Here is a 26,180-nt window from a genome sequence, read left to right as displayed (position 1 = left end):
TTCCCCAGCTTTTCTAGACCATGTGACATCCCATTTATCAGTCAGCCTCATTGAAGTGAATGAGCTATACAATGTACTGCACTGTGTTTGGTAAGCTGAGAGAAGGCCGCGGCTCTACTGTAAGCATTGGTGCCTTCTCAAGCAGGTGATCATCAGGGGTCCCAAGTGTTGGACCACCATCGATCGCATACTGATGATCTATGCAGAAGATAGGTCATCAGTGTACAAACCCCTTTAATACAAGGCACTTACTAATGTATTGTGATTGTCCATACTGCCTCCTTTGCTGACTTGATTCATTTTTCCATCACATTATATGCTACTCCTGTCCAGAGGTTACAACCACCCTGCAATCCAGCAGCTTTGCTTGTACTTGCTTATTATAGGAAAACGCGCCGGCCTCTTTGGTGACTGGGACCGTCGGAGTGCATATAGGCCAGCTCCTTTTCCTATAGTGTGCAAGAACGGCCACTGCTGCTGGATTGCAGGGTACTCATAACCCCTGGATAGGAGCAGTTTATATTGTGAAGGAAAAATGAATGAAGCCAACAAAGGATGCAATATGGACAATCACAATACATTACTAACTGCGTGGTATTACCTTTCTCTATATGATAAATGCCATTTGCTGAAGTGAGACAGCCGCTTTAAAATCTTATTTGCCCTGTTGATTTATTATCTTAACACCAGGTACTGTACACGTATAAGGTGGAAAGATTTAGGCCTCTTTCACACGGGCGTCATGTTTTTTGCCCGGATAAGAGGCGGGTGCGTTGCGGGAAAATGCGCGATTTTTCCGCGCGAGTGCAAAACATTGTCATGCGTTTTGCACTCGCGTGAGAAAAATCACGCATGTTTGGTACCCAGACCCGAACTTCTTCACAGAAGTTCGGGTCTGGGATTGATGTTCTGAAGATTGTATTATTTTCCCTTATAACATGGTTATAAGGGAAAATAATAGCATTCTGAATACAGAATGCTTAGTATAATAGTGCTGGAAGGGTTAAAAATAATAAAAAAGTTAATTCACCTTCTCCTCTTGTTCGCGTAGATGCCGGTCTGTTCTTTAGCTGTGGACTGAATGACCTGAGGTGATGTCAGATCACATGCTCCAATCACATGGTCCATCACCATGGTGATGGAGCATGTGATCTGACGTCATCAAAGGTCCTTCGGCCACAGCTAAAGAACAGACCGGCCTCTACGCGAACAAGAGGAGAAGGTGAGTTAACTTTTTTATTATTTTTAACCCTTCCAGCACTATTATACTAAGCATTCTGTATTCAGAATGCTATTATTTTCCCTTATAACCATGTTATAAGGGAAAATAATACAGTGAATAGACTGTCACCTAGAACCCATGCGTGAAAATCGCACGCATCCGCACTTGCTTGCGGATGCATGCGATTTTCACGCAACCCCATTCATTTCTATAGGGCCTGCGTTACGTGAAAAACGCACAAAGAGGAGCATGCTGCGATTTTCACGCAACGCATAAGTGATGCGTGAAAATCACCGCTCGTGTGCACAGCCCCATAGAAATGAATGGGTCAGGATTCAGTGCGGGTGCAATGCGTTCACCGCACGCATCGCACCCGCACGGAAAACTCGCCCGTGTGAAAGGGGCCTTAAAGGGGTTTTCCAGGCTCCTGATATTGATGCCCTATCCTCATGATAGGTCAGTAAAGGGTTATCCAAAACGTAAACCTCCCTAGCGTGACCCGACGGGAAGATGCAGCGGCAGCTGTGCGGGCATCAGAAGCAACGCGGGAGCCGAGGAGCAAGGTAAGTACAATCCGTGTGAGGGTCCTGGGCAGTAGGGGAGGCATTTTAGGGGTTGGATAACCTCTTTAATATCCAATTGGTGAAGGTCTGATACTCCGTATCCCCAGCAATCAGTTGTTCCCTGCAACCTCTGGCGCTGGAACTAGCACTTTGAATGCAGCCGGAAGCACAACTCTAGGGGCCGTGTGCCATATCTTCAGCTTGGAAAACTCCTTTAACTATATTATAGCAGCAGTCTTGTTAGAAAGAAATTGGTGTTTGCCGACAATGTGGACTATTTTCAATAGCAGCTTAGTGGGTAGATTTGAACTATAATATCAGCTGAATTCAATATCAGTGCAACGTATGTAACACAATGTATTATTCAGAGCGGATCCGGCAGCAGGCTATGTTATAAGGTCTGCTCTCCTATTAGCCAGGAGGGCCACAAAAATATTGTAGCATTTGGCTAATAGAAATGATCAAGGAATACACCAGAGTCTTAAAGGGGTTGTCCGCATTTAACTATTGATGTTCTATGCTAAGGATAGTAAATCAATATCAGATCGGCAGGGGTCCGACTCCCGGCACCCCTGCCGATCAGCTGATCAGCAGTCATACGCACTGCCTTCTCTGCTCTGTTTACCTGCTCGCTGCAGCAATTGCAGTGGTGTGCAGGTGTCACTACAAGTATGGCGTCCCCATTCACTTCTATGGGACTGCTCCGTCTGTGCAAGTGAATACTACATAGGGAGTCTGACCGCCGCCGATCTGATATTAATGACCTATCCTGAGGATAGGTCATCAATAGTAAAAAGTGGACAACTCCTTTAAGGTCCTTTTACGCATTGTACTAATGCCTTCATCAGACCCTGCAGTTTTTTGGCTGGACCAGTTGACAGTCTGACGGGCATGGGGAGCTCCTGACAATCCCCCAATGATGCTTTTGTTCTCCTCGGAGCTAAGCCACCACCACTGGTGTCGGGAAAGATGGCTATCGGTCGAGCGCTTGTTTAGCCAAGGTGTATTGGCAACTTGAGTTTGAGTATGGTGTATTCATGAGGTCAGCGCTGCCTCCTCCTCCCCTCGCTATGGGCTAGGGTATATTTGCATGTACAGCACCCATCAGTCACTGCTAGGGTGGGGCACTCCCCTCCTGAATACACTAAAGTTAACTGTATGTCCTGTTTATTCTTAGCTACACAGCATGATATCTTTAGTGCTGTTTGGCTAATAGTAAGGCAGATTTGTCCTGATACTGATCTGCTTTAAAGACGATCTTTAACTTCTCCTTTCAAGTCCGTTTTAGTACCTACTTGTATCCCCCTTGTAATAACAATTCTGTGGCATCTATCTCTATGACTCTGTGTTGTGTCGTTCCTTTACTGTTCCTGCTAGAAGTTATGAATGAATTTCCAACAGTTTGCAGTAAGGGTAAAAATGGGTTTTCTCGCCCATTTTCCTTGGGGGACACAGACCCTGGGTATAGCTCAGCTCCCTAGGAGGCGTGACACTAAGTAAAACTGTTAAGCCCCTCCTCCATCAGCTATACCCTCAGCCTGGAGATAGAGGCTACCAGTTTTAGCTTAGTGTCCAAGGAGGCAAGACACCCCCTGCTACTGCAGGGCTGTTTTCTCCTTGTTTTAGTTTTTTCTCTAATTTTGTTATTTTATTTTTGTTTTTTCCTAGGGATACCAGAGACGCATTGGACCTCTCTGTTCTCCCGGGGTTGAGCTGCACCAGTGCCAACGTATTTGCGCTGCTGCCTCCCCCACTGAAGCAATAGGAGGATCTGGGCAGCACCGGCTCCCCTACATCCCGCCAGCTAGGGGGTCGCCCGCACGCCAAGCCCCTCTTCCAGCTTCCTGCCACTGCGGTGCCAGGGGCTGAAGGGGCGACCCTGCTGGAAGGAAATGAGGGTGAAGACAGGTAAGATGGCTTTTCCAGCCCATTCCCTGTCCCTGTTGCACTGGGTTCGGGGGGGGGCACCCGTGGTCGGCCGTTTCCTGCGCTTCTCAGAGCGCTCTGTGGGATCTCCCCATCTGCCTGCTTTTCATGTACCTCCCGATCTTACGCTTAAAAGATAGCCCCTGCTTCTTACTACCTCCGCCGCCGCCCGCTCCGTACCGTGATCGAGGGGGCGGGGCTTAGGCCCGGCATCGGCGGTTCGGTTCGGCGGGACGGGGGTCAGGTGACCACCTTACCTTCCGACGTCCGGTTATACCGCCGCGCTTTTGGGGCCTGCAGGCCCTTCTTTGACAACATATGCCTGGGAATCTCGGGCAGCACGGGGTGCGGGTGTTTTTTTCGCGCGCGCGTCATGGGGGCGGAGTTTCGTTATGAAACATTCAAGCGTGGAGGGGGCGGAGCTTGTTCCCGCGTCTCTGCTCAAGCTTGCCGCGCTTCCTCACTCCGGACTGAAGTGGAGACACGTGGGAGACACCGGTGCATCGCTGGGGACGCACGCTGGTTTTCTGGCTGCCTCGCGGCTGCTGATCTGGACCTTCGCTCCTAGGGATCTGACCTGACGTTCTTCTGAGGCACTGGTAGGGCTGTTAACCCTCTCCTAACCCCACTGGTCATAGCCGCTGCAATCCCTTGTCCCTGTATCAAGGTACGACCACTTGTCAGCATGTCTGATCCCACGGGTGCCCCCAAACCCTGGTACCACGCCTGTACCGCCTGCAAGGTACTTTTTCCAAGTGGGCAATCTGAGCCGCATTGCCTTGCATGTCAGGCCCCGGTGCAGGGCCCGCTTTCTGCTGTGCCCCCTGTTGTTTCTGAACCCCCTGACTGGGCTAGGTCTCTGTCTCTGGCGGTGGAGAGCCTTACACACGTGGTGGGCCGTCTCGTGGATAGACCGCCTCTCCCGCAGACTGCCGAAATCCCTGTCGCACCTGCTGGGAATGCCGTTTCTGCCGCCCCCACTGATTCCCTGCCTCCCAGTGAATCTTCCAGGGCCCGGCGTACTCAGAAACGTTCAAGGGTTGAGCGCACATCTTCTCCTGATGTTTCGCTCTCTCCGCCATGCGTGCGAGCTCAGTCAAGCCTATCCTCTCAAAGGGATACGCCTTCTGAGGGAGAACTGGCGGATTCGGATGTGGACATGGACTCAGAGCTTCCGTCAAAATTGTCATCCGCGGTGGGGCATCTTATCACTAGTATCCGCGATACCTTTCAGATACACGATGACCCCCCCAGCTCTGAACAGGCCGGCGTGTCCTTTCTCCGACCCAGACAGGCCTCCAAGGTCTTTCCCATACATGCAGATTTTTCTTCTGTGGTATCCAAGGCTTGGACTCGGCCAAACGTCCGCTTTGTTACACCAAAAAAGCTGGACATTTGTTATCCCTTTCCGGCGGAGTCTGTGACCACCTGGACATCTCCGCCCAAGGTGGATCCTCCTGTGGCTCGCCTGTCCAAAAGCACTGCTATTCCTGTACAGGACGGATCTTCCCTCCAGTCCGCTGAGGACCGTCGGACGGAATCCCTTTCCAAGGCAATATTTTCTGCCTCTGGTTCAGCCCTTAGACCGGTTTTTGCCTCCGCCTGGGTTGGCAAAGCGGTCTCTGAATGGGGTTTGCAGCTGGAGCAGGAGTTGGGGTCGGACGTTCCTGTTCAGGACCTCCGTTCCTTAGCCCAGCTAATTATCCAGGCTGGAAAATTTATTTGTGAGGCCTCCCTGGATGCGGGGGCCCTCATTGCCCGTTCCTCTGCCCTGGCGGTTTCTGTCAGGAGGGAACTCTGGCTGAAGGTTTGGGCGGCGGACGCCGCTTCCAAACGCTCCTTGGCCGGTCTACCGTTCACGGGTTCCCGCTTGTTCGGGACCCGCCTGGACGAGCTTATATCAGAGGCCACGGGTGGGAAAAGTACTCTCCTTCCCCAGTCCAGGCCAAAGGGCGCCCCACGGGGTCGCGCGGGTTGGTCCCGTTTTCGGTCCTTTCGTAAGCCCTCCGGATCTAGACCCGGGGCCGGTTCTTCTTCCTCTGGCCCAACCCAGGATAGACGCAAGAAGCCGTTTTTTCGGGCGCAACCTACCTGGCGCAAGACCCAGCCTGCACGGGCTACCACAGGCCAGCAGCCCTCTGCCTGAAGGTGCGCCCCCACCCGGGTGGGGGGCCGCCTTCTCCTTTTCAGGAACGTTTGGCGGAACCACATCTCAGATGCATGGGCGCTCGAGATTGTATCTTGCGGGTACAAGATCGAATTTGCGGCCATTCCGCCAGACCGTTTCTTCCGGTCCCGTCCTCCGCGGGACCCCGTACGAGCGGCCTCTTTCTTCGCGGCCGTTCGCTCACTCATGGACAAGGGTGTCATCGCCCCGGTGCCTCCGACGGAAAGGTTCAGGGGGTTCTACTCGAACCTCTTCGTGATCCCCAAAAAGGAAGGCTCGGTGCGACCGATCTTGGACCTGAAGCGCCTGAACCGCTTCCTCCGCCTGCAGAGATTCCGGATGGAGTCTCTCCGGTCCGCAGTGGCCTCCCTGGAAAAGGGGGATTTCATGGCCTCCATCGACGTTCAGGATGCATACCTCCACGTTCCGGTTGCTCCATGTCATCACCGCTTCCTACGCTTCGCGGTGGGGGACGATCACTTCCAGTTCGTTGCCCTTCCCTTTGGTCTAGCAACGGCTCCTCGGGTGTTCACCAAGGTCCTGGCCCCTGTCTTGGCCCTTCTACGTTCAAGAAGTGTTTTTCTTCTTCCGTACTTGGACGACATCTTGGTCAAGGCACCCTCCCTTTCACAGGCATCCGGCAGTGTGGATCTCACTCTGGAGACCCTGACGCGGTTTGGTTGGATTATCAACCACCCAAAGTCTTCCCTTACCCCCTCCAGACGGCTGATCTTCCTGGGGATGCTCCTGGATACGGAACTGGCAGAGGTCCGTCTTCCGTCGGACAAGCGTCTGGCCCTTCGCGGGTCGGTTCGCAGCCTTCTCCGTCATCACCGGCCTTCCCTCAGATCCGGCATGCGGTTGCTGGGGAAGATGGTTGCCTGTTTCGAGGCAGTGCCGTTCGCACAATTCCATTCCCGCACCTTTCAGAGGGCGATTCTGTCGGCCTGGGACAAATCACCGAGGAGTCTGGACAGGACCTTCCTTCTGCCTCCCCTGGCTCGGGCTTCCCTCAACTGGTGGTTGCATCTCCCTCTGAGGGGGAGGTCCTTCCTTCCACTGAACTGGCTGGTGATTACCACCGACGCCAGCTTACGGGGGTGGGGGGGGTTTTCCCTCCCCGATCCGTCCAGGGCGTTTGGTCTCTATCGGAGTCCAGACTTCCGATCAACATTCTGGAGCTGAGGGCAGTTCTTTTGTCCCTCAGACACTGGACCCATCTACTGAGGGGCCGCCCTGTTCGGATCCAATCGGACAATGCCACGGCGGTGGCGTACATAAACCATCAGGGAGGCACCCGCAGCGCTGCGGCGATGCAAGAGGTGTCCCTCATTCTCCTCTGGGCGGAGACGCACGTGCCAGCCTTGTCTGCGATTTACATCCCGGGGGTAGACAACTGGGCGGCAGATTTCCTCAGCCGGTCCACCATCGATCCGGGAGAATGGTCCCTGCACCCAGAGGTGTTCGAGGCCCTTTGTCTTCGCTGGGGTCGCCCCGACGTGGACCTCATGGCCTCCAAATTCAACCGCAAGGTTCCCCTATACGTATCCAGGGCATGGGACCCGGAGGCTTACGGCGCCGACGCGCTTGTCCTTCCGTGGTGCCAATTCTCCCTTCTGTACATCTTTCCTCCTCTTCCCCTCCTGCCACGGGTTCTTCGGAGGATCGCGGCAGAGGGCGTTCCTGCGATTCTGATCGCCCCGGATTGGCCCCGTCGGTCCTGGTACGCCGACCTAATGTTGCTGTTGGCAGACGTTCCGTGGCCACTGCCCTCCAGGGAGGACCTTCTCTCTCAAGGTCCGATCTTCCACGAGCATTTAGGCTCGCTACGTTTGACGGCGTGGCTGTTGAGACCGCCGTCTTAACGCGACGGGGTTTCTCCGCGGACGTTGTCCGCACCATGATCCGTGCTCGTAAACCCGTATCTTCGAGGATCTACTATCGGGTTTGGAGGTCCTATCTGGGGTTCTGTGAGTCCCGGAGCGTCCCACCTCTCCGGTTTTCTCTTCCCACGATCCTGTCCTTCCTCCAGTCGGGCCTGGACCTGGGGCTGGGCCTCAGTTCTCTGAAGGGACAGATTTCGGCGCTGTCTATTCTTCTCCAGCGTCCCCTGGCCCCTCTGGGGCCGATTAAGACCTTTTTGCAAGGGGTGGCTCACTCTGTTCCACCGTATCGCCCTCCGGTTCCTTCCTGGGACCTGAATGTGGTGCTCTCGGCGCTTCAATCTGCCCCCTTCGAGCCCTTGCGGGAGGTCTCCCTTCGCCTTCTGTCCTGCAAGGTCATCTTTCTTGTGGCCATCACGTCTCTCCGGCGGGTGTCTGAGTTGGCGGCTCTTTCTTGTTCCGAACCTTTCCTGATCTTCCACCAGGATAAGGTTGTGCTCCGACCAGTCCCGGCTTTCCTGCCAAAGGTGGTCTCCGCCTTTCACATCAATGAGGACATCGTCCTTCCGTCGCTCTGTCCCTCTCCTTCCCACTCCAGAGAACGGGAACTGCACCGTCTGGATGTGGTCAGGGCATTGAGGATTTACTTGGAGGTCACCGGATCCTTCCGGCGCACGGATTCCCTGTTTGTGGTCCCGGAGGGTTCGCGCAAGGGTTTGGCGGTCTCCAAGGTGGCCATTGCCCGGTTCATTAAACTGGCGGTGTCTGAGGCTTATCGAGCCAAGGGTAGGGCTCCGCCTTTCGGCGTCACTGCTCATTCCACCAGAGCAGTCGGGGCTTCCTGGGCGCAGAGGCATCGAGCCTCGGCTGAGCAGTTGTGCAAAGCGGCCACTTGGTCCTCTTTGCACACTTTCACCAGGTTCTATAGGGTGCATACGCACGCGTCGGCGGATGCTGCTTTGGGCCGCCTGGTCTTGCAGGCTGCGGTTTCCTGATGCTCCGGTGGTCCGCCTTGGGTTATGGTCCCTCCCTTCTTGGACTGCTCTTGAACGTCCCAGGGTCTGTGTCCCCCAAGGAAAATGGGCGAGAAAAGGAGATTTTTGTATAACTTACCAGTTAAATCTCTTTCTCGCTCTTCCTTGGGGGACACAGCACCCACCCTTCTGTGTTTGGTTCTAGGGTTTTGGCTGGCGCCCCGTTGGGTTGTTGGCTGTTGTTTGCATTGTTGGTTGTTTCCTTTCACTACTTGGACACGCAACTGGTAGCCTCTATCTCCAGGCTGAGGGTATAGCTGATGGAGGAGGGGCTTAACAGTTTTACTTAGTGTCACGCCTCCTAGGGAGCTGAGCTATACCCAGGGTCTGTGTCCCCCAAGGAAGAGCGAGAAAGAGATTTAACTGGTAAGTTATACAAAAATCTCCTTTTTACCCTTTGTGGGTGTGTCCCTACACAGTCTGACACTATCCAATTAATGCTGCCACTGTCGGACTGTGCAGGGACACACCCCAGTTGGTAACACCCATCTGGACCTTCAGCGCGATTTGTTCATAACTTCTACAAGGAATAATAAAAGAATGGCACAACATAAGAATAGATGCTCCAGAATTGTTATTACATGAGGAATGCAAGTAGTTGCTAAAATGGACATATCTGGAGAGGTTGCAGATCCTCTTTACACATTATTCAACTTTTGAAGAAGTTTGCAGCTGTATAAAAACTCTGACATGACATTCAAAAGGATTTTATGATGCATTATTTTATTTTATTTGTTATCCTTGTGTCATGCACAGGCCCTTGTATTAGGTACATTGTATTTGTTTTTTCTTTTAGTGATTCACTAGGTTTATTTTTCTCTGTTTGTCCTTTTTTTTGTTTTTTACATAAAAATATAGAGAAATGTATATAATAACATCCCCACTCCTTTCAGTGGAATTTATAGGACATTATTGGCTTTAGTTAGAAAATTATAGGACCTGATAAAATCCATCAGAATCAGTGTTGCTGTATGTTCTATGCATCTCTTTCTTCTCTGTTTCCTTTAATGTGATGCAGAATAAACCAGCATTGTATTCTAATTCCCCCCAACACATCCTGCTGCATAAAAACGTAGTAATCATTTATTAGAAAAGAAAATGGATTTTTATGCCATTCGTTTTTAAAGCCATTAGTCTTTTTTGTGCTCTTCTGTTCCCCAGTATAATACGCGAACATCCCGCTGCTGCCCGCGAGTGGCCTGGAGGTATTCTCGCAGATGAAATGGGTCTTGGGAAGACAGTGGAAGTTCTGAGCTTGATCCTTTGTCATCCTAGGAAAGATGTCAGCAAGTCGGCTTTGACGTTACCTGAGGTAATAAGCATTCTGGGTCTCACAGATGACAGAAACCACAAGCACTTGGTATCTTGGGATTAATGATAAATTGTGGTTTGCAGCAAGGAAGGACGTCATTATTTGAGGCTGTGGGACTTGTGAGAGGCTGCAGTGTCAGTGTTCATCATGCTTTTTCTTGTAACAATTAGGTTATTGAAAAAAAAAATATATGAAACTTTCTCAGATTTTTTTGTGTGTATTATTTATGCAGAAATGTTAATTTTTTTTATTGCCAGCCATCTTTTAGGGTGTATTCTCCATACTGTTTGAATTAGGCTACTTACACATGAGTGCTTTTTTATTTTTTATTCAGGTTTTGAGATCCGGCAGAGCATCTCAAAACCTGAATAAAACGCTTCTGTTTCATTTCATACATCCAGATGCATCAGTTTCATCCAGATCCGGTTGTATTAAATAGAAACTCAACTTAACGGTACTGGCATTAAAATCATTGTCAGTGCTGGATCTGTTTTTTTACCGCTTGCAGCGGTTTTGTGTCCATTCAAAAAACGGAAAAACCCTTAGGTGAAGGTGCAATGGGCAAAGTTGACTGAAGGAAAATTGTTTTATCGGTCTTTGTCTTTGCTATGGTATAGCTAAACCTTCACAGGGAATAATATGACAGTGTGGAGGTGGTGTCATCTCTGTGAGGGTGCAAGGAGATCGTCATTCTCCATTATTTACTTTGGGACTAAGGGTTCTTAGTAGAAGAATGGGGCTACTAGAAAAAAACTGGAGCACTGAAACCTTTAAAGGGGGTATTCTGGTTGTTTCATCCACAGGCTAGGGGAAAACTACTAGATCAGTGGGGATCCTACCACTGGGACCCCCACCGATCATGAGAACAGAGGTACTGTAACCCCTGCAGCCCCCCTAAAATGAACAGGGAGACCAGTCGCACATGAGCAGAAGCTCCATTCATTTCTATGGGAGTTCCTGCAAATAGCGGAGTACAGCGCTACACTTTCCAGAATTCCCATAGAAATATATGGAGCGGCGGCTCTGTTCACTTCAGGGGGTATGTTTACTTCAGGGGGTACGGGCCCCTGTTTCTCATGATCGGTACTGGTCCCAGCGGTAGGACCCCCACCGGTCTGTTATCCCCTAACCTGTGGATAGGGGATAACTTGTAACCACCGGAATACCCTTTTAAAGGTATCGGAGCTCCAGACATGCTCACTCATTTGGTCCTATTTTGTCTCCTATTACAAGCAGGGCTATGGAGTCGAGTCAGAGTTAGTAGAATGGTACCAGCTCCAGCTTAAAATAATATTATCTGTCTAATTAATGTATCTTTCATAGAAGTTTTGAAAAGTTTAGAAATGTTAATCATAAATATATGTTATGTTCTATCAATCTAAGACCCTTATTTATCCAGCACAGTGATAAGTAGGGTCTTCTAGTGGTGATAGAGAATTTGTTCTCTCTTGATCCTTATACTAGATATCTTCATGCTCCTCCAAGGCCCTTAGTTACAGTGCCTGAAACTGTGCTGCGCATGCTCAGTAGTGAGTCCCACCTCCAAAGTCCAGAGGAGGAAGTTCAGTAATGGGCACGCCTGCAGTCATCTCAGAACTACTAGACAGAGCAGGAAGACACCATTAAAGGGGAATATGTGACTTTTGACAGGAGCCCACAGCTTGACTCTGCTATTGAAAGATGTATAGTTGCCTGCTACCCGCAGCTGTTATTCTGCATGCTGGCTCCTGGGGGGTGTCCATCTTATGGTCTATGGCTTGTTTAATTCACAGGCATGATCATCTGCTCTGAGGCAGCCAATAACTGGCTTCAGTGGTGATGTTTATCTTGTGTACATGTCACCACCGAATCCAGTCATTGGCTACATCAGAGCAGATGATCATGCCCATACCAGCGGCCTGGAATATAGACACATGGGAGCCAGTGCACAGGAGCTACAGGGAGCAGTAATTATGACTCTTTCTCGTGCGTGGCATTGGGGGACACAGCACCATGGGTATATGCCCAGCTGCCACTAGGAGGCTGACACTAGAAACAAAAAAGTGTTGGCTCCACCCAGGTGGGCTATACCCCTCTGCTAGAGCCAGAACAACTCAGTCTAGTTCTAGTGTCCGTAGGAGGCAGACATGACCTGCTAGCAGGTCCTTTTTCTGCTAATTTTTTATTTTATTTTTATTTCTTTTAATTTTTTCCTCTACAGGTTGCAGGGGCGGCTCCATCGTGTTCCACCTTAGTTGCCCCCCTGCGGGCGCGTACTCGGTACCTTGCAGCCACCCAGTCCCCAACGTGACCTGCTTCTGCAGTGGATTCCGGCGGACCCACGGTTCCGTGTTGAGTCCGCCGAGGGGGTGGTCATGCTGCGCCTGAACTAATCGGAGGGTGAGTATGAGCTTCAGCCCCAACCCATCTTCCCCTAGTATAGCTGGGCCTTTGGGGGGGCACCTCTCCTTCACTCTCCTTCTCAGGGGGGTCTCCCTTCTGGAGCCTTTTTTAATGGAGATCGGCTCCTTTAAGACGGCCATTTTCGGCCTTCGCCCTTTCCTACCTCGGTGGCTGTGTCCTCTCCTCTGCCTGTCCTCGGCGCTGTCTGTTTTATTCCTGCGCTGGCGGGCGGGGGTTGCCGGCGGCGGCGCTTTCCTCTGCGTCCGACTGCGCCCTGAGGATGGGGAGCGCATACTAGAGGCCGCGGCTTTTGCTCGGCCTAGGCCGCGGTCACGTGGGCGGGCGTCGTCTCCGCCTCCTGCGCTTCCCGGGCTTCCTCTCTTGCCCCTCCCCTTGTGGGCGTTCCTCCCGAGGTCTCTCTTCCTTCGGCCCAATCCAGCGCCAGCGCGGGCTGCTAGGGGGGCGGTTCTTCTGCCGAACGGTTTCTCTGTGCCTGGGCTGAGCGGTCGCGTGCGTCGCCATATCCTCCTGCGCTCCGGATCTCCAGCGCTCGTTTTTTCTGGGACACAGCACCATTGGTCGTGGTAGGCAGCCTCTGGCTGACTTCTTCTTTTCAGGTTCCACCACCGCCATCATGTCTTCCTCTGGTCAGGCCCCCACTCCCCCTGCCGCCATTTCCACTCATTACGCCTGCTCTGTGTGTAATAGGAAGTTCCCATGCGGCCAGCCTACGTCCCTCTGTGTGCAGTGCCTCTCCCCCGGGCCCGCCCAGTCCGCTCCTGCGGCCTCTACCTTGTCGGTTCTCCCGGAATGGGCTGCTACCCTGTCCCAGGCCATAGGTAGCCTTGCTAGCCTCTCCCAATCCCTGGCACAGTCTCTGGACAGTCTCCCTGCCCAGATTGCGGCCGCTTCTGGCAGGGCCTCTACCGCTGGTGATGCGCCTGGCGATGGTTCCCATCCTCGCTCCGGCTCTCGGTCCCGCAAACGACCACGTACGGTCTCGGCTGGGTCCCACTCCTCCTCAGTTTCCCCGGATCGCTCCCCGGCTAGGTCTGAGTCCGGTGAGATTTCTTCTTCAGCCGCTTCCGCCGCTCCTGGGGACTCCTCCGCTTCAGATTCTGAATCTGAGCGGTGTTCGGCGATGTCGGCAGCCGTGCAGGATCTCATCAGGGCCGTTCGGGACGCACTCCACGTACAGGACGTCCCCTCGTCCTCCTCCCTGGAGGCGGTGTCCTTCCGCCGCTCTAAGCGGTCCACGGTGGTTTTTTCCCAATCACGAGGATCTGGACGCTCTCCTTGCCAAGGAGTGGCGTCACCCTGACCGGCGCCTTCATCTCACCAAGGCTTCTGATGTCCCTTATCCTTTCTCTGAGGATTCGGTCAATCTCTGGACGATTCCCCCCCTGGTGGATCCTCAGGTCGCTCGTCTGGCGAAGGCTACTACACTTCCCCTGGCTGATGCGGCTTCCTTGTCGGATCCCGCTGATAAACGGGTCGACTCCTTGGCCAAGTCTGTTTTCATAGCGGCGGGCGCCGCCATCCGCCCTGCGTTTGCCGCCTCTTGGGTCGCCAAGGCATGCGCTGTTTGGGCAAAGCAGCTTCTCCGTGCCTTACCTGCTGACTCTGACCAGGGGGACTTGGCAGTGCTTGCCTCCCAGATCTATCAGGCCTCCAAGTTTCTTTGTGACGCCTCTATGGAATCGGCTCGCCGCTCTGGGCGTGCGGCCGCCAACTCTGTGGCTATCCGCCGCACCATCTGGCTTCGTTCCTGGGCGGCGGACGCCGCCTCTAAGAAGGCTCTTATCTCTCTTCCCTTTCTCGGTGGAAAGCTTTTTGGGAAACGCTTAGAGGAGCTCATCTCCGAGGCCACTGGAGGTAAGAGTTCTCTTCTTCCTCAGAATCAGCCTCGCCGCCGTCGTTTCCCCGGGTCGTCCTCCCGGACGCAGTCCTTTCGGTCCTCTCGGGCCCCTCCTGCCCGATCTGACAAGAAGCCTTCCAGGCCTTCCTTCAAGTCCAGGCCCTCTTGGCACGCCAAGCCCAAGCCCGCTCGTCCCCAGTCCACTAAGCCTCCTTCAGCATGACTCGATCCCCGTCATGGTGGGAGGGCGCCTGCTTGTCTTTCGGGATGTTTGGCGGGCAAACGTTGAAGACGCTTGGGTTCTCGAGGTGGTCTCTTCTGGGTACAGAATCGAATTCACCGACCTTCCGCCCAGTCGTTTCTTCTTGACGTCCCCCCCCATGTCTCCCGCCCGGGCAGACAGTTTTTTTCAGGCCATTCATTCCCTGCGCGCTCTGGGGGTCATCGTTCCGGTTCCAGAGTCAGAACGTTTTCGGGGCTTCTACTCGAACCTGTTCACCGTCCCCAAAAAGGACGGCTCACTCCGCCCTATCCTGGATCTGAAGGCGCTCAATCGGTTTGTCCGGGTCCGTCATTTCCGCATGGAGTCCCTCCGGTCCGTGATCGCCTCCCTGGAGTTGGGCGAGTTCCTGTCGTCGGTCGACATTCAGGATGCCTATCTCCACGTTCCCATCGCCCTCTCCCATCAAAGGTTCCTTCGCTTCGCGGTGGGTTCGCTTCATTTCCAATTTGTAGCCCTTCCCTTCGGTCTGGCCTCCGCACCAAGGGTTTTCACCAAGGTGTTAGCTCCCCTAGTGGCTCTTCTTCGTGCCAGGGGGGTCGCCCTGGTGCCTTACCTGGACGACCTTCTGATTCGGGCCCCGTCTCCCGAGGACAATCTGTCCAGCCTGAGCATCACCCTCTCGGCTCTTGCTCAGTTCGGGTGGCTTGTCAACCACTCCAAGTCCTCCCTTGTCCCACGCCAGAAGATGCTCTTTCTGGGAATGCTGTTCGATACTCGCCTCGGGCGGGTGTTCCTTCCCCCGGAGAAGGTGTCTTCTCTTCAGGCGGGGGTACATCTTCTCCGCAGGCCGTCCTCTCTGACCATCAGGACATGTATGCGCGTCCTGGGGAGGATGGTGGCCTCATTCGAAGCCATTCCTTATTCCCAATTCCACTCTCGGGACCTGCAGATGTTCATCTTGTCCAGGTGGGACAAGTCCCCGGAGGGTCTCGAGCGCCTCGTTCGTCTCCCTCCTCAGATTCGCCTGGATCTCTCCTGGTGGTTGCTTCCCCGGACGGTGTCCCTGGGCCGGTCCTTCCTCCCCCCCAGTTGGCGCGTGATCACGACCGATGCCAGCCTCTCGGGATGGGGAGCGGTGTTCGAGTCCCTCACGGTTCAGGGTCTGTGGTCTGTTCAGGAATCCTCCCTGCAGATCAACGTTCTCGAACTCAGGGCAATTTTCTTAGCACTGTCGCACTGGACTTCCCGTCTGCGCGGCCTCCCGATCCGGATTCAAACGGACAACTCCACCGCCGTGGCTTATCTGAATCATCAGGGGGGCACCAGGAGCGTGATGGCCCTGCGAGAGGCCTCTCAGATCCTGCGATGGGCGGAGGAACACGTTCCCGTTCTCTCCGCCGTCCACATTCCCGGGGTCGACAATTGGGCGGCAGACTTTCTCAGTCGTCAGCTCGTCGACCCGGGCGAATGGTCTCTCCACCCGGAAGTGTTTCATCAACTGTGTCTCCGGTGGGGAGTTCCGGACGTGGATCTCTTCGCGTCTCGCCTGAATCACAGACTTCCGCGCTATGTTGCGCGGTCCAGGGATCCGCAAGCTCTTGCGGTCGATGCCCTGGTTCTGCCTTGGTCCCAGTTCGACCTTCTGTATCTCTTTCCGCCCATCCCTCTTCTGCCTCGAGTGCTCAAGCGTCTCAAGGCGGCCCGGGTGCCGGCGATTCTGGTGGCCCCAGATTGGCCCCGCAGGGCGTGGTACGCAGATCTCGTGTTCCTGCTCGCCGACGTTCCATGGCGTCTTCCCCTGCGTCGCGATCTCCTTTCGCAGGGCCCTCTGTTCCACCCGAATTTACCGCAGCTTCGTTTGACGGCGTGGCTGTTGAGACCGCGATCCTGAAGGCCCGTGGTCTCTCGGACTCTGTCGTTCAGACGATGCTTCGCGCTCGGAAGCCCCAGTCGGCCCGTATTTACTATCGGACCTGGAGGGCGTATTTTGCTTGGTGCGAGTCCGCACGTTCTCGTCCTCTCCTTTTTTCGGTCCCTAATATTCTGGCCTTTCTTCAGGCTGGTTTTGATAAGGGGCTTCGCCTGGCTTCTCTCAGGGGGCAGATTTCTGCCCTTTCGGTCCTTTTTCAACGTTCTGTGGCCGCGCGGGCTCAGGTTAAGACTTTTCTGCAGGGTGTCGCGCGCCGAGCCCCTCCTTTTCGTCCTCCGGTGGAGCCGTGGGACCTGAATCTTGTTCTTGATGCTCTTCAGTCCTCTCCTTTTGAGCCCTTGGCAGACATCTCTCTGTCGTTTGTGTCATTTAAGGTTGCCTTCCTTGTGGCTATCACCTCTATCCGTCGGGTTTCCGAACTGGCGGCGCTTTCCTGCCGGTCGCCTTTTCTGGTGTTCCATCGGGACAAGGTCGTTTTGCGTCCCGTTCCTTCTTTTCTCCCTAAGGTTGTCACCCCGTTTCACATCAATGAGGAGATTATCCTTCCTTCCTTCTGCCCTAATCCTTCTCACCCTCGGGAGAAGTCTCTCCATTGCCTGGATGTTGTTCGGGCCCTCCGCTGGTACCTTCGCCTCACGGAACCCTTCCGTCGTTCGGATTCTCTTTTCCTGGTTCCGGCGGGTCCTCGTAAAGGTTTGCCTGCCTCCAAGGCCACCATCTCTCGCTGGGTTCGGTCGGCTGTCAAGGAGGCCTACGCCGCGAAGGGTCGCGCTCCCCCTTCCAGGTTGACCGCTCATTCGACTAGGGCAGTCGGAGCTTCCTGGGCGGTGCGTCATCAGGCTTCGGCTGCCCAGCTTTGCCGGGCCGCCACCTGGGCGTCAGTTCACACTTTTGCTAAATTCTACCACATTCATTCCCTGGCTTCTGCTGATGCCAGCCTGGGGCGTAAGGTTCTGCAGGCAGCGGTGCTTTAGGTTGCCGTCTGGCGATCTTCTTCCCTCCCTCAGGGACTGCTTTGGGACGTCCCATGGTGCTGTGTCCCCCAATGCCACGCACGAGAAAAATGGATTTTTTGTACTCACCGTAAAATCCTTTTCTCGTAGTAGGCATTGGGGGACACAGATCCCTCCCTTTCTTTGGAGCATTTGTTCTTGTTCGTGGTTCCGGCGTTTGCTTGTGGTTGTCGGGTTCCCCAGTTCAAGACTTGTTGGCACTCCGTTTCTTTTTGGTTCAGGTGTGGCGTTCCTACTGCTTTTGGTACTGACTGAGTTGTTCTGGCTCTAGCAGAGGGGTATAGCCCACCTGGGTGGAGCCAACACTTTTTTGTTTCTAGTGTCAGCCTCCTAGTGGCAGCTGGGCATATACCCATGGTGCTGTGTCCCCCAATGCCTACTACGAGAAAAGGATTTTACGGTGAGTACAAAAATCCATTTTTCCATAGCGGAGGCAGTTATTTATTCCCAGACAATCTTTTCATGGCGAGCCCTGAATAGAGCAGCTACAATTTTTACAGGTTTCTTTCATTCATTATGGCCTTATGCACACGACCGTTGTTGTGTTCCGTTCCGCAAAATGGGGTTCCGTTGTTCTGGGATCCGTTTCCGTGTGTCTTCCTTTATTTTTGGAGGACCACCAGACATGAAGGAAAGTAAAAAAAAAAGTCTGACCCATTGATATTGAATATAGTGCTATATATTTGTTTTTTAGAATAGGCGTCATTTTTTTCCATCTGAAGTCATGAATCATAGTGCTATATATTCGTTTTTAACACATGCCTGTATTGATCGCGTAATATTCACATATTACGCAATCATTACCTTGCCGATTTTCGAGTAAAAAAATATATAAAAAATAGAATATAACAAATATTCGAATTCGCGAATATTCAGCAAATATTTGTGAAATATTACGAATTCGAATATATGACCCCTAAAGCTCATCACTATTATTAAGTTGAAATACGCCTATTTTAGGCGTATTTCAGGTGCACATTGCGCCGCAACAGCTAGTTGCGCCAATCTGAGACTTCTCCCCGCTCACTCCACATTTAAAAAAAAATAAGTGGGCATGGCTGGGAAGGGGCCCTCTCATTACCATTTACCTGTTTCAGGTGTAGAAAAAGGTCTAAATGTAAGAGAGCTCGGAAGCTGTCTTACATTTAGAATTGGCTGAGGATCCACCGAAGTTATGAAGCGGCCAGCACAGGGGTTTATTATTAACCCCTTCAAATATTGTCTCGTACATGTAAGTGAGGAAATGTGGCTTCTTGCCGCATCCTCACGTGCATGTACGTGATGTGATTGGACGGGTGCAGGAGCCTGCTGCATCCACCGGCATCGCTGTATACGGTGATGTCAGTGGATTAACCTATTCACATGCCGTGGTCAGTGCTGACAGTGGCATGTTTGGGGTTTGCAGAAGGAGGGGGCTTCCTCTCACTCCATCGGCCTGGAGTGCCTAAATTAGGCGTATATCTGGCGCAGATTGCGGCGAAAAGGTGCTTTGTGTCGCAATCTGCGACTGCTTCCCACTCACGGAAGGTCTAAAAAAAGTGAGCATGGCAGGGAAGGGGACGGGCTGGCAAGGCCCATCTCATTCACCATTTTCTACGCCAGTTTTAAGCGTAGAAAATGGTTTTAATGTACAACAGCTAGGAAGCTGTCTTACATTTAGAATCGGCGGTGGATCCGCCAAAGTTATGTAAAGGCCGGCGCCTCGCCATAACTCCAGTGGATCTACTGCCAGTTACAGGGGTTATTAAGACCAACATCTAAAACGCCAGTCTTAATAAATGTGCCCTAAAGTGTTCAATGATGGTTATATAGCCATCAATGAACACAATGGGCAATCATATGATTGCCAGTTATTAAAAAAAAAAAAAATCTAAAGTTCAAATCACACCCTTTTCCCCAAAATGAAAATGCTTAATAAAAAAAATACACACTATGGGCATTGCCGCATGCAAAAAAGGCCATACTATTAAACTATAGCAATAGTAATCCCATACGGTGAATGGTGTAATGGAAAAAACAAACAAACGGCCAATTCACCATTTTTTGTTACTTCAATTCGCCCAATTTTTTTTTTTTTTTTATAAAAAGTGATGGAAAAGTCACACACAATTAAAAATGGTATCACTGGAAAGTACAGATAGTCCTTCAAAAAAGAGTCCTCACACAGCTGTGTACACATAACTACAAAAAAGTTATAGGGGTCAGAAATGTCATGTTTTTTTGCGGCGGCCCTGTTATTCCTCCTGGACGCGCCGGGGCGTCATCTCGCACACAGGCGCGCGTGTTCACAGGAACGGAAGGTAAACTAGCTGATCTACAGCCTGCCAGCGGCGATCGTACGCTGGCAGGCTGTAAATGCGATTTTTCTAACCCCTAAAAGGTATATTAGACGCTGTTTTGATAACAGCGTCTAATATACCTGCTACCTGTTCCTCTGGTGGTCCCTTTTGCTTGGATCGACCACCAGTGGACACAGGCAGCTCTGTAATAAGTAGCACCAAACACCACTACACTACACCCCCCCCTGTCACTTATTAACCCCTTATTAACCCCTTATTAACCCCTGATCACCCCATATTAGACTCCCTGATCACCCCCCTGTCATTGATCACCCCCCTGTAAGGCTCCATTCAGACGTCCGTATGTGTTTTGCGGATCCGATCCATGGATCCGCGGATCTGCAAAACACATACGGACCTCTGAATGGAGCCTTACAGGGGGGTGATCAATGACAGGGTGGTGATCACCCCATATAGACTCCCTGATCACCCCCGTCAGGCTCCATTCAGACATTTTTTTTGGCACAAGTTAGCGGAAATTGATATTTTTTTTTTCTCTTACAAAGTCTCATATTCCACTAACTTGTGACAAAAAAAAAAAAAAATCTCACATGAACTCACCATACCCCTCACGGAATCCAAATGCGTAACATTTTTTAGACATTTATATTCCAGACTTCTACTCACGCTTTAGGGCCCCTAAAATGCCAGGGCAGTATAAATACCCCACATGTGACCCCATTTTAGAAAGAAGACACCCCAAGGTATTCCGTGAGGGGCATGGCGAGTTCATAGAATTTTTTATTTTTTTGGCACAAGTTAGCGGAAATTGATATATTTTTTTTTTCTCACAAAGTCTCCCTTTCCGCTAACTTGTGACAAAAAATTTTTTTTTTACATGCCCCTCACAAAATACATTGGGGTGTCTTCTTTCCAAAATGGGGTCACATGTGGGGTATTTATACTGCCCTGGCATTTTAGGGGCCCTAAAGCGTGAGAAGAAGTCTGGAATCCAAATGCCCTCCTAAAAGATACTCATTGGAATTTGGGCCCCTTTGCGCACCTAGGCTGCAAAAAAGCGTCACACATGTGGTATCGCCGTACTCAGGAGAAGTTGGGCAATGTGTTTTGGGGTGTCTTTTTACATATACCCATGCTGGGTGAGAGAAATATCTCTCTATAATGACAACTTTGTATAAAAAAAAAGGGAAAAGTTGACATTTTAGAAAGATATTTCTCTCACCCAGCATGGGTATATGTAAAAATACACCCCAAAACACATTCCCCAACTTCTCCTGAGTACGGCGATACCACATGTGTGACACTTTTTTGCAGCCTAGGTGGGCAAAGGGGCCCAAATTCCAATGAGTACTTTTAGGATTTTACAGGGCATTTTTAACACATTTGGATTACAGACTACTTCTCACGCATTAGGGCCCCTAAAATGCCAGGGCAGTATAACTACCCCACAAGTGACCCCATTTTGGAAAGAAGACACCCCAAGGTATTTCGTGATGGGCATAGTGAGTTCATGGAAGTTTTTATTTTTTGTCACAAGTTAGTGGAATATGAGACTTTGTAAGAAAGAAATTAAATAAAATAAAATTCATCATTTTCCGCTAAAAAAAGTTCTATGAACTCACTATGCCCATGAGCGAATACCTTAGGGTGTCTACTTCCCGAAATGGGGTCATTTGTGGGGGTTTTCTACTGTCTGGGCATTGTAGAACCTCAGGAAACATGACAGGTGCTCAGAAAGAGCTGCTTCAAAATGCGGAAATTCACATTTTTGTACCATAGTTTGTAAATGCTATAACTTTTAACCAAACAGTTTTTTTTTAATTTTTTTATCAAAGACATGTAGAACAAGAAATTTTGAGAAAAATGTATATAGAAATGTCGTTTTTTTAAAAAAAATTACAACTGAAAGTGAAAAATGTCATTTTTTGGCAAAAATGTTGGTAAATTTCGATTAATAACAAAAAAGTTAAAATGTCAGCAGCAATGAAATACCACCAAATGAAAGTTTTATTAGTGAGAAGAAAATGAGGTAAAATTCATTTGGGTGGTAAGTTTTATGACTGAGCAATAAACGGTGAAAGTAGTGTAGTGCAGAATTGTAAAAAGTGGTCTGGTCATTAAGGGTGTTTAAGCTAGGGGAGCTGAAGTGGTTAAAATGCAAGAAAAACGATACAAGTGTGGTATTGTTGTAATTGTACTGACATGAAGGTAACAGGTCATTTTACTGCATAGTGAACACCATTAAAAAAAAAAAGTGTCAGAATTGCATATTTTTTCCCAACTCTACCCAATTTGGAATTTTTTCTCCTGCTTCCCACTACATTGTATGCAACTGTAAATGGTGCCATTGGAAAGTACAACTTGTCCCGTAAAACATAGGCTTTGTGAACGGAAAAATAAAATTAGTTATGGAAGGCGGGGCGTGAAAAACAAAAATGCCCCCCCCCCAAAAAAAAATCCCCTGGTCCTCTAAGGGTTAAACTAGAGGGGCAATTAGCAACCAGCAACTGGTTAAACATCTAACAATGATATAGTCCCAGTTGAATACAGAATGTATAGTGTATTTGTATGTATCAGATATTCCCATATCCTATTCTTATGTAATCTGATTTTTCTTATTTCAGGGAAAAACTGTGAACTTCTTCATCCCACCTCCACCCACAGAAAAGACAAAGAAAGACAGGACAATGGAAAACAGACAGACTTGTCCCAGTGAGTGTTTAATTCTACTTTAAATGGTTAAATATAATTTAGGATTCTTACACACAGCCGTAGCCATTTTTGCGGTCTGCCAATTGTGGATCTGCAAAACACAGATACCGGCCGCGTGCCTTCGGAGTGCTGTCCGCATCTTTTGAGGCCCCATTGAAGTGAATGAGTCCACATCCGACCCACACAAAATGAAGATTGGATGTGGACAAAAACAATGGTCGTATGCATGAGCCCTTAAAGGGTTTCTACCACTTAGGTGTCACATATTTAGCTGTCAGACACTAGCGATCCGCTAGTGTCTGCTCTGGCCAACCATCCTAATATAATTGCTTTTGGGGCGGTGGTTTGGCTAAAAAAACCTACTTTTATTAATATGCTAATGAGCCTCTAGGTGCTATGGGGGCGTCATTAGCACCTAGAGGCTCCGTCTACCTTCAGAAACTGCCGCCGCCCAGCGCGTCCCTCCAGCCCGCCCATCTCCTCCTGAATGCGATCCTCCTCGTGAGCGCCTGTATTCGGCGCATGCGCAGTAAATGTCTGACAGCTTCCCTGCTCAGACATCTCCACTGCGCCTGTTCCTCGGAGCACTATGGCGTCATCGCGCAGGCGCAGTGGAGATGTCTGAGCAAGGAAGCGGTCAGACATTCACTGCGCATGCGCAGAATACATACGATCGCATTCAGGAGGAGATGGGCGGGCTGGAGGGACGCGCTCGGCGGCAGTTTCTGAAGGTAGACGGAGCCTCTAGGTGCTAATGACGCCCCCATAGCACCTAGAGGCTCATTAGCATATTAATAAAAGTAGTTTTTTTAGCCAAACCACCGCCCCAAAAGCTATTATATTAGGATGGTTGGCCAGAGCAGACACTAGCGGATCGCTAGTGTCTGACAGCTAAATATGTGACACCTAAGTGGTAGAAACCCTTTAAAGTGAGTCTGTTACAATGATATAGCCCTATTAACTACCATACAGCAGATAGAGTCCAGATCACCATTTATTATTCTCATATCTCCTCCTGCCTCACTGTAATCCCTCAAAGGTAAGCTGGATTACTTAGTCCAGACTGTAGAACTCAAGCTCAGTAGTCCATTATGTGCTTGTGGCTCAACAGTCCAGATTATAATCGAGCTCCGCTTTGACGGCGTACAATGGGGACGGGGGGATATGAGAATAAAAGATAATGATCTGGACACCCTGCACTGCAGTTATTAGGGCTAAATCATGGTGACAGATCCCCTTTAATATGAAAAAGGCACTGTTTTTCTGGCACACTGCTCTATGCAATTCTCCTTTCAAGTCAGCCATTACTTCCTCTTATTGAAGGCAACATACGGCTGTAGGACCCTCCTAGTCCCATTAGCAGGGCCGGCTCCAGGTTCATGTGGGCCCTTGGGCGATAAAGTCTCAGAGGGCCCCCTTACACAGTGATAACTCTCTGAGTACAGATAATATTGTAGATATCACCTGCAGTCCTATGTAACAGCACAGATAACACAGTCATGGCTATCTGAGTACAGAAAAGGTAGTAGTGTTACCTGCGGTCCTATTTAAAACCACAGATAACACTGGTGCTAATAATGTGGTAGTGTAACCTGCAGTCCTATGTAAAACCACAGATAACACTAGTGTAGATTATGTGGTAGTGTTACCTAGGTCCTTAGTGTGCCTCCCTGTGTCTCTGCCATGGACTCCATGCTGGCGGCGCTGCCTCCTCCTTTTCTTCTTGCCCCGTACAGAACGTCCTGATGCAGCTGCGTCAAGAGAAAGGAACACTGTGGGCATGGTGATGGTGACACGCACACAGAGGGAGAGACACGCACACAGAGGGAGAGACACGCACACAGAGGGAGAGACACGCACACAGAGGGAGAGACACGCACACAGAGGGAGAGACACGCACACAGAGGGAGAGACACGCACACAGAGGGAGAGACACGCACTCAGAGGGAGAGACACGCACACAGAGGGAGAGACACGCACACAGAGGGAGAGACACGCACACAGAGGGAGAGACACGCACACAGAGGGAGAGACACGCACACAGAGGGAGAGACACAGACACACATGGACACACACTGGGACAGTCAAATACACACAGGAACAGATACACATACACACACACAGTGACGGACGGACACACACACAGGGACAGACACACACACAGACATACATATGGACAGACACCTGTGCAATCGTCAACCAACTTCTATCTAATGTGTGGCCAACTTTAGGAGACATTAAAAGGGAATTCCACCTTTAGTTATGCTCCAACCTTTTGTTACCGTCTAATATGACTCCCACTGATTCCCAGTACTGAGGAGACATGGACTGGGGTTTAAAAGGGAATAATCAACATGTACCAGAAGGTGGTCTAAACTGTAACCCATTAGGCACTGGCTAGACTGTGGGATGGAGTCTAAGCAATGCCTTAGGCCTCATGCACACTGCCGTTATGCATCCGTGCATTGGAGACCGCAATTTGTGGTCCCCAATGCACGTGCAATATCCGTGCGGCAGTCGGGACAGATTGGGACCCATTCAACTTCAATGGGAACGTGATCCGTCCCACCCGCAAAAAATAGAACATATTCAAATTTTTTTTGCGGTGCAAAGGCACGGCCAGAAACACCAAGGAAGCACTCCATAGTGCTTCCGTGGGGGTTCCGATCCATGCTTTCGTTACGCATATCTGTGATTGCGGACCCATTCAAGTAAATGGGTCCGCATCTGTGATGTAGAGTGCACATGGGCCGTGTGGCCATGGGCACACAGCGGCCGTATGCATGAGGCCTAAAACATCAACTCCTATAAGAAAATAATAATCAATAATACACTTTATTGGCAAAAATTCATAAGAGGAAAATTTCCTCTTATGACTTTTTGCCAATAAACTGTATAATTGATTTCATGGGTTCTGGTATTTTCTTATAGGAGTTTATATTGTGTTTTAGGCCGAATGCACACTGCCGTGAGCGGTCCGTGGTATCCCGGCCTGGAATCCTGCTGAGAGCTGGAGCGCACGGCGTCATTGGTTGCTATGACGCTGTGCACTTCATGCTGCCGCTGACCTACAGTAATACACTGGTATGATCTATACGAGTGTATTACTGTAGGTCAGCGGCGGCATGAAGCGCACGGCGTCATAGCAACCAATGACGCCGTACGCTCCAGCTCTCAGCAGGATGCCAGGCCAGGATACCACGGATCGCTCACGGCCGTGTGCATTTGGCCTTACAGGCATGACAGCTAATGTGATTCCTGTGTGAGAGGAGAGAGCATAGAGTCTGGAAGCTCCGATGCTGCCTGTGACTGCTAACCGTGGGGTCAGTGAAAAATCAGCGCTGAAGTGGCAGCCTATGCCTGGAGGCACCTTTCCAGCATACTGACAGAGGCCCTTGGAACTGAGGCGGGAGGACGTCTGGCAGCGGCTCTGCCCAGAGGTCTGTATTTGGAGAGTGTATTGGGCTGAGAGCTGCGACTGGAGACGCTGAGAAAGGATTATACACCCTAAGGTACTTGTGCTCTGGGTTCCGAACTTTTACTGTCCCTGAATTGTATTCAGTAAATCCCCACGGAGTACCTGTACTGTCTGGGATTGTGTTGGGGGAATTCTTCAGACCTGAAAGCCCTTGGTCTGCTGATATGGCTCATTAAC

The 26,180-nt window shown here is 50.8% G+C and overlaps 1 protein-coding gene across 3 annotated transcripts in view; it reads left to right on the top strand.

The window, feature by feature from the left end:
* The window catches only part of SHPRH (SNF2 histone linker PHD RING helicase), a 139,748-nt gene that overhangs the window by 26,451 nt on the left and 87,117 nt on the right, over nt 1-26,180 (top strand). For 2 of the 3 annotated variants that reach the window (XM_044292552.1, XM_044292551.1), the window contains exons 6-7: nt 9,957-10,107; nt 22,438-22,525. In XM_044292552.1, coding sequence (XP_044148487.1) covers nt 9,957-10,107; nt 22,438-22,525 — 239 coding nt within the window. Of the gene's footprint in view, nt 1-9,956; nt 10,108-22,437; nt 22,526-25,842; nt 26,038-26,180 lie in introns of those variants that run through there. The other variant, XM_044292553.1, reaches the window with a different exon arrangement.

Source organism: Bufo gargarizans, chromosome 4, assembly GCF_014858855.1.
Source record: "Bufo gargarizans isolate SCDJY-AF-19 chromosome 4, ASM1485885v1, whole genome shotgun sequence".
NCBI classification, from domain to species: domain Eukaryota; kingdom Metazoa; phylum Chordata; class Amphibia; order Anura; family Bufonidae; genus Bufo; species Bufo gargarizans.
Note: the sequence above shows the minus strand (reverse complement) of the source record. Positions and strands in the feature narration are given on the sequence as shown.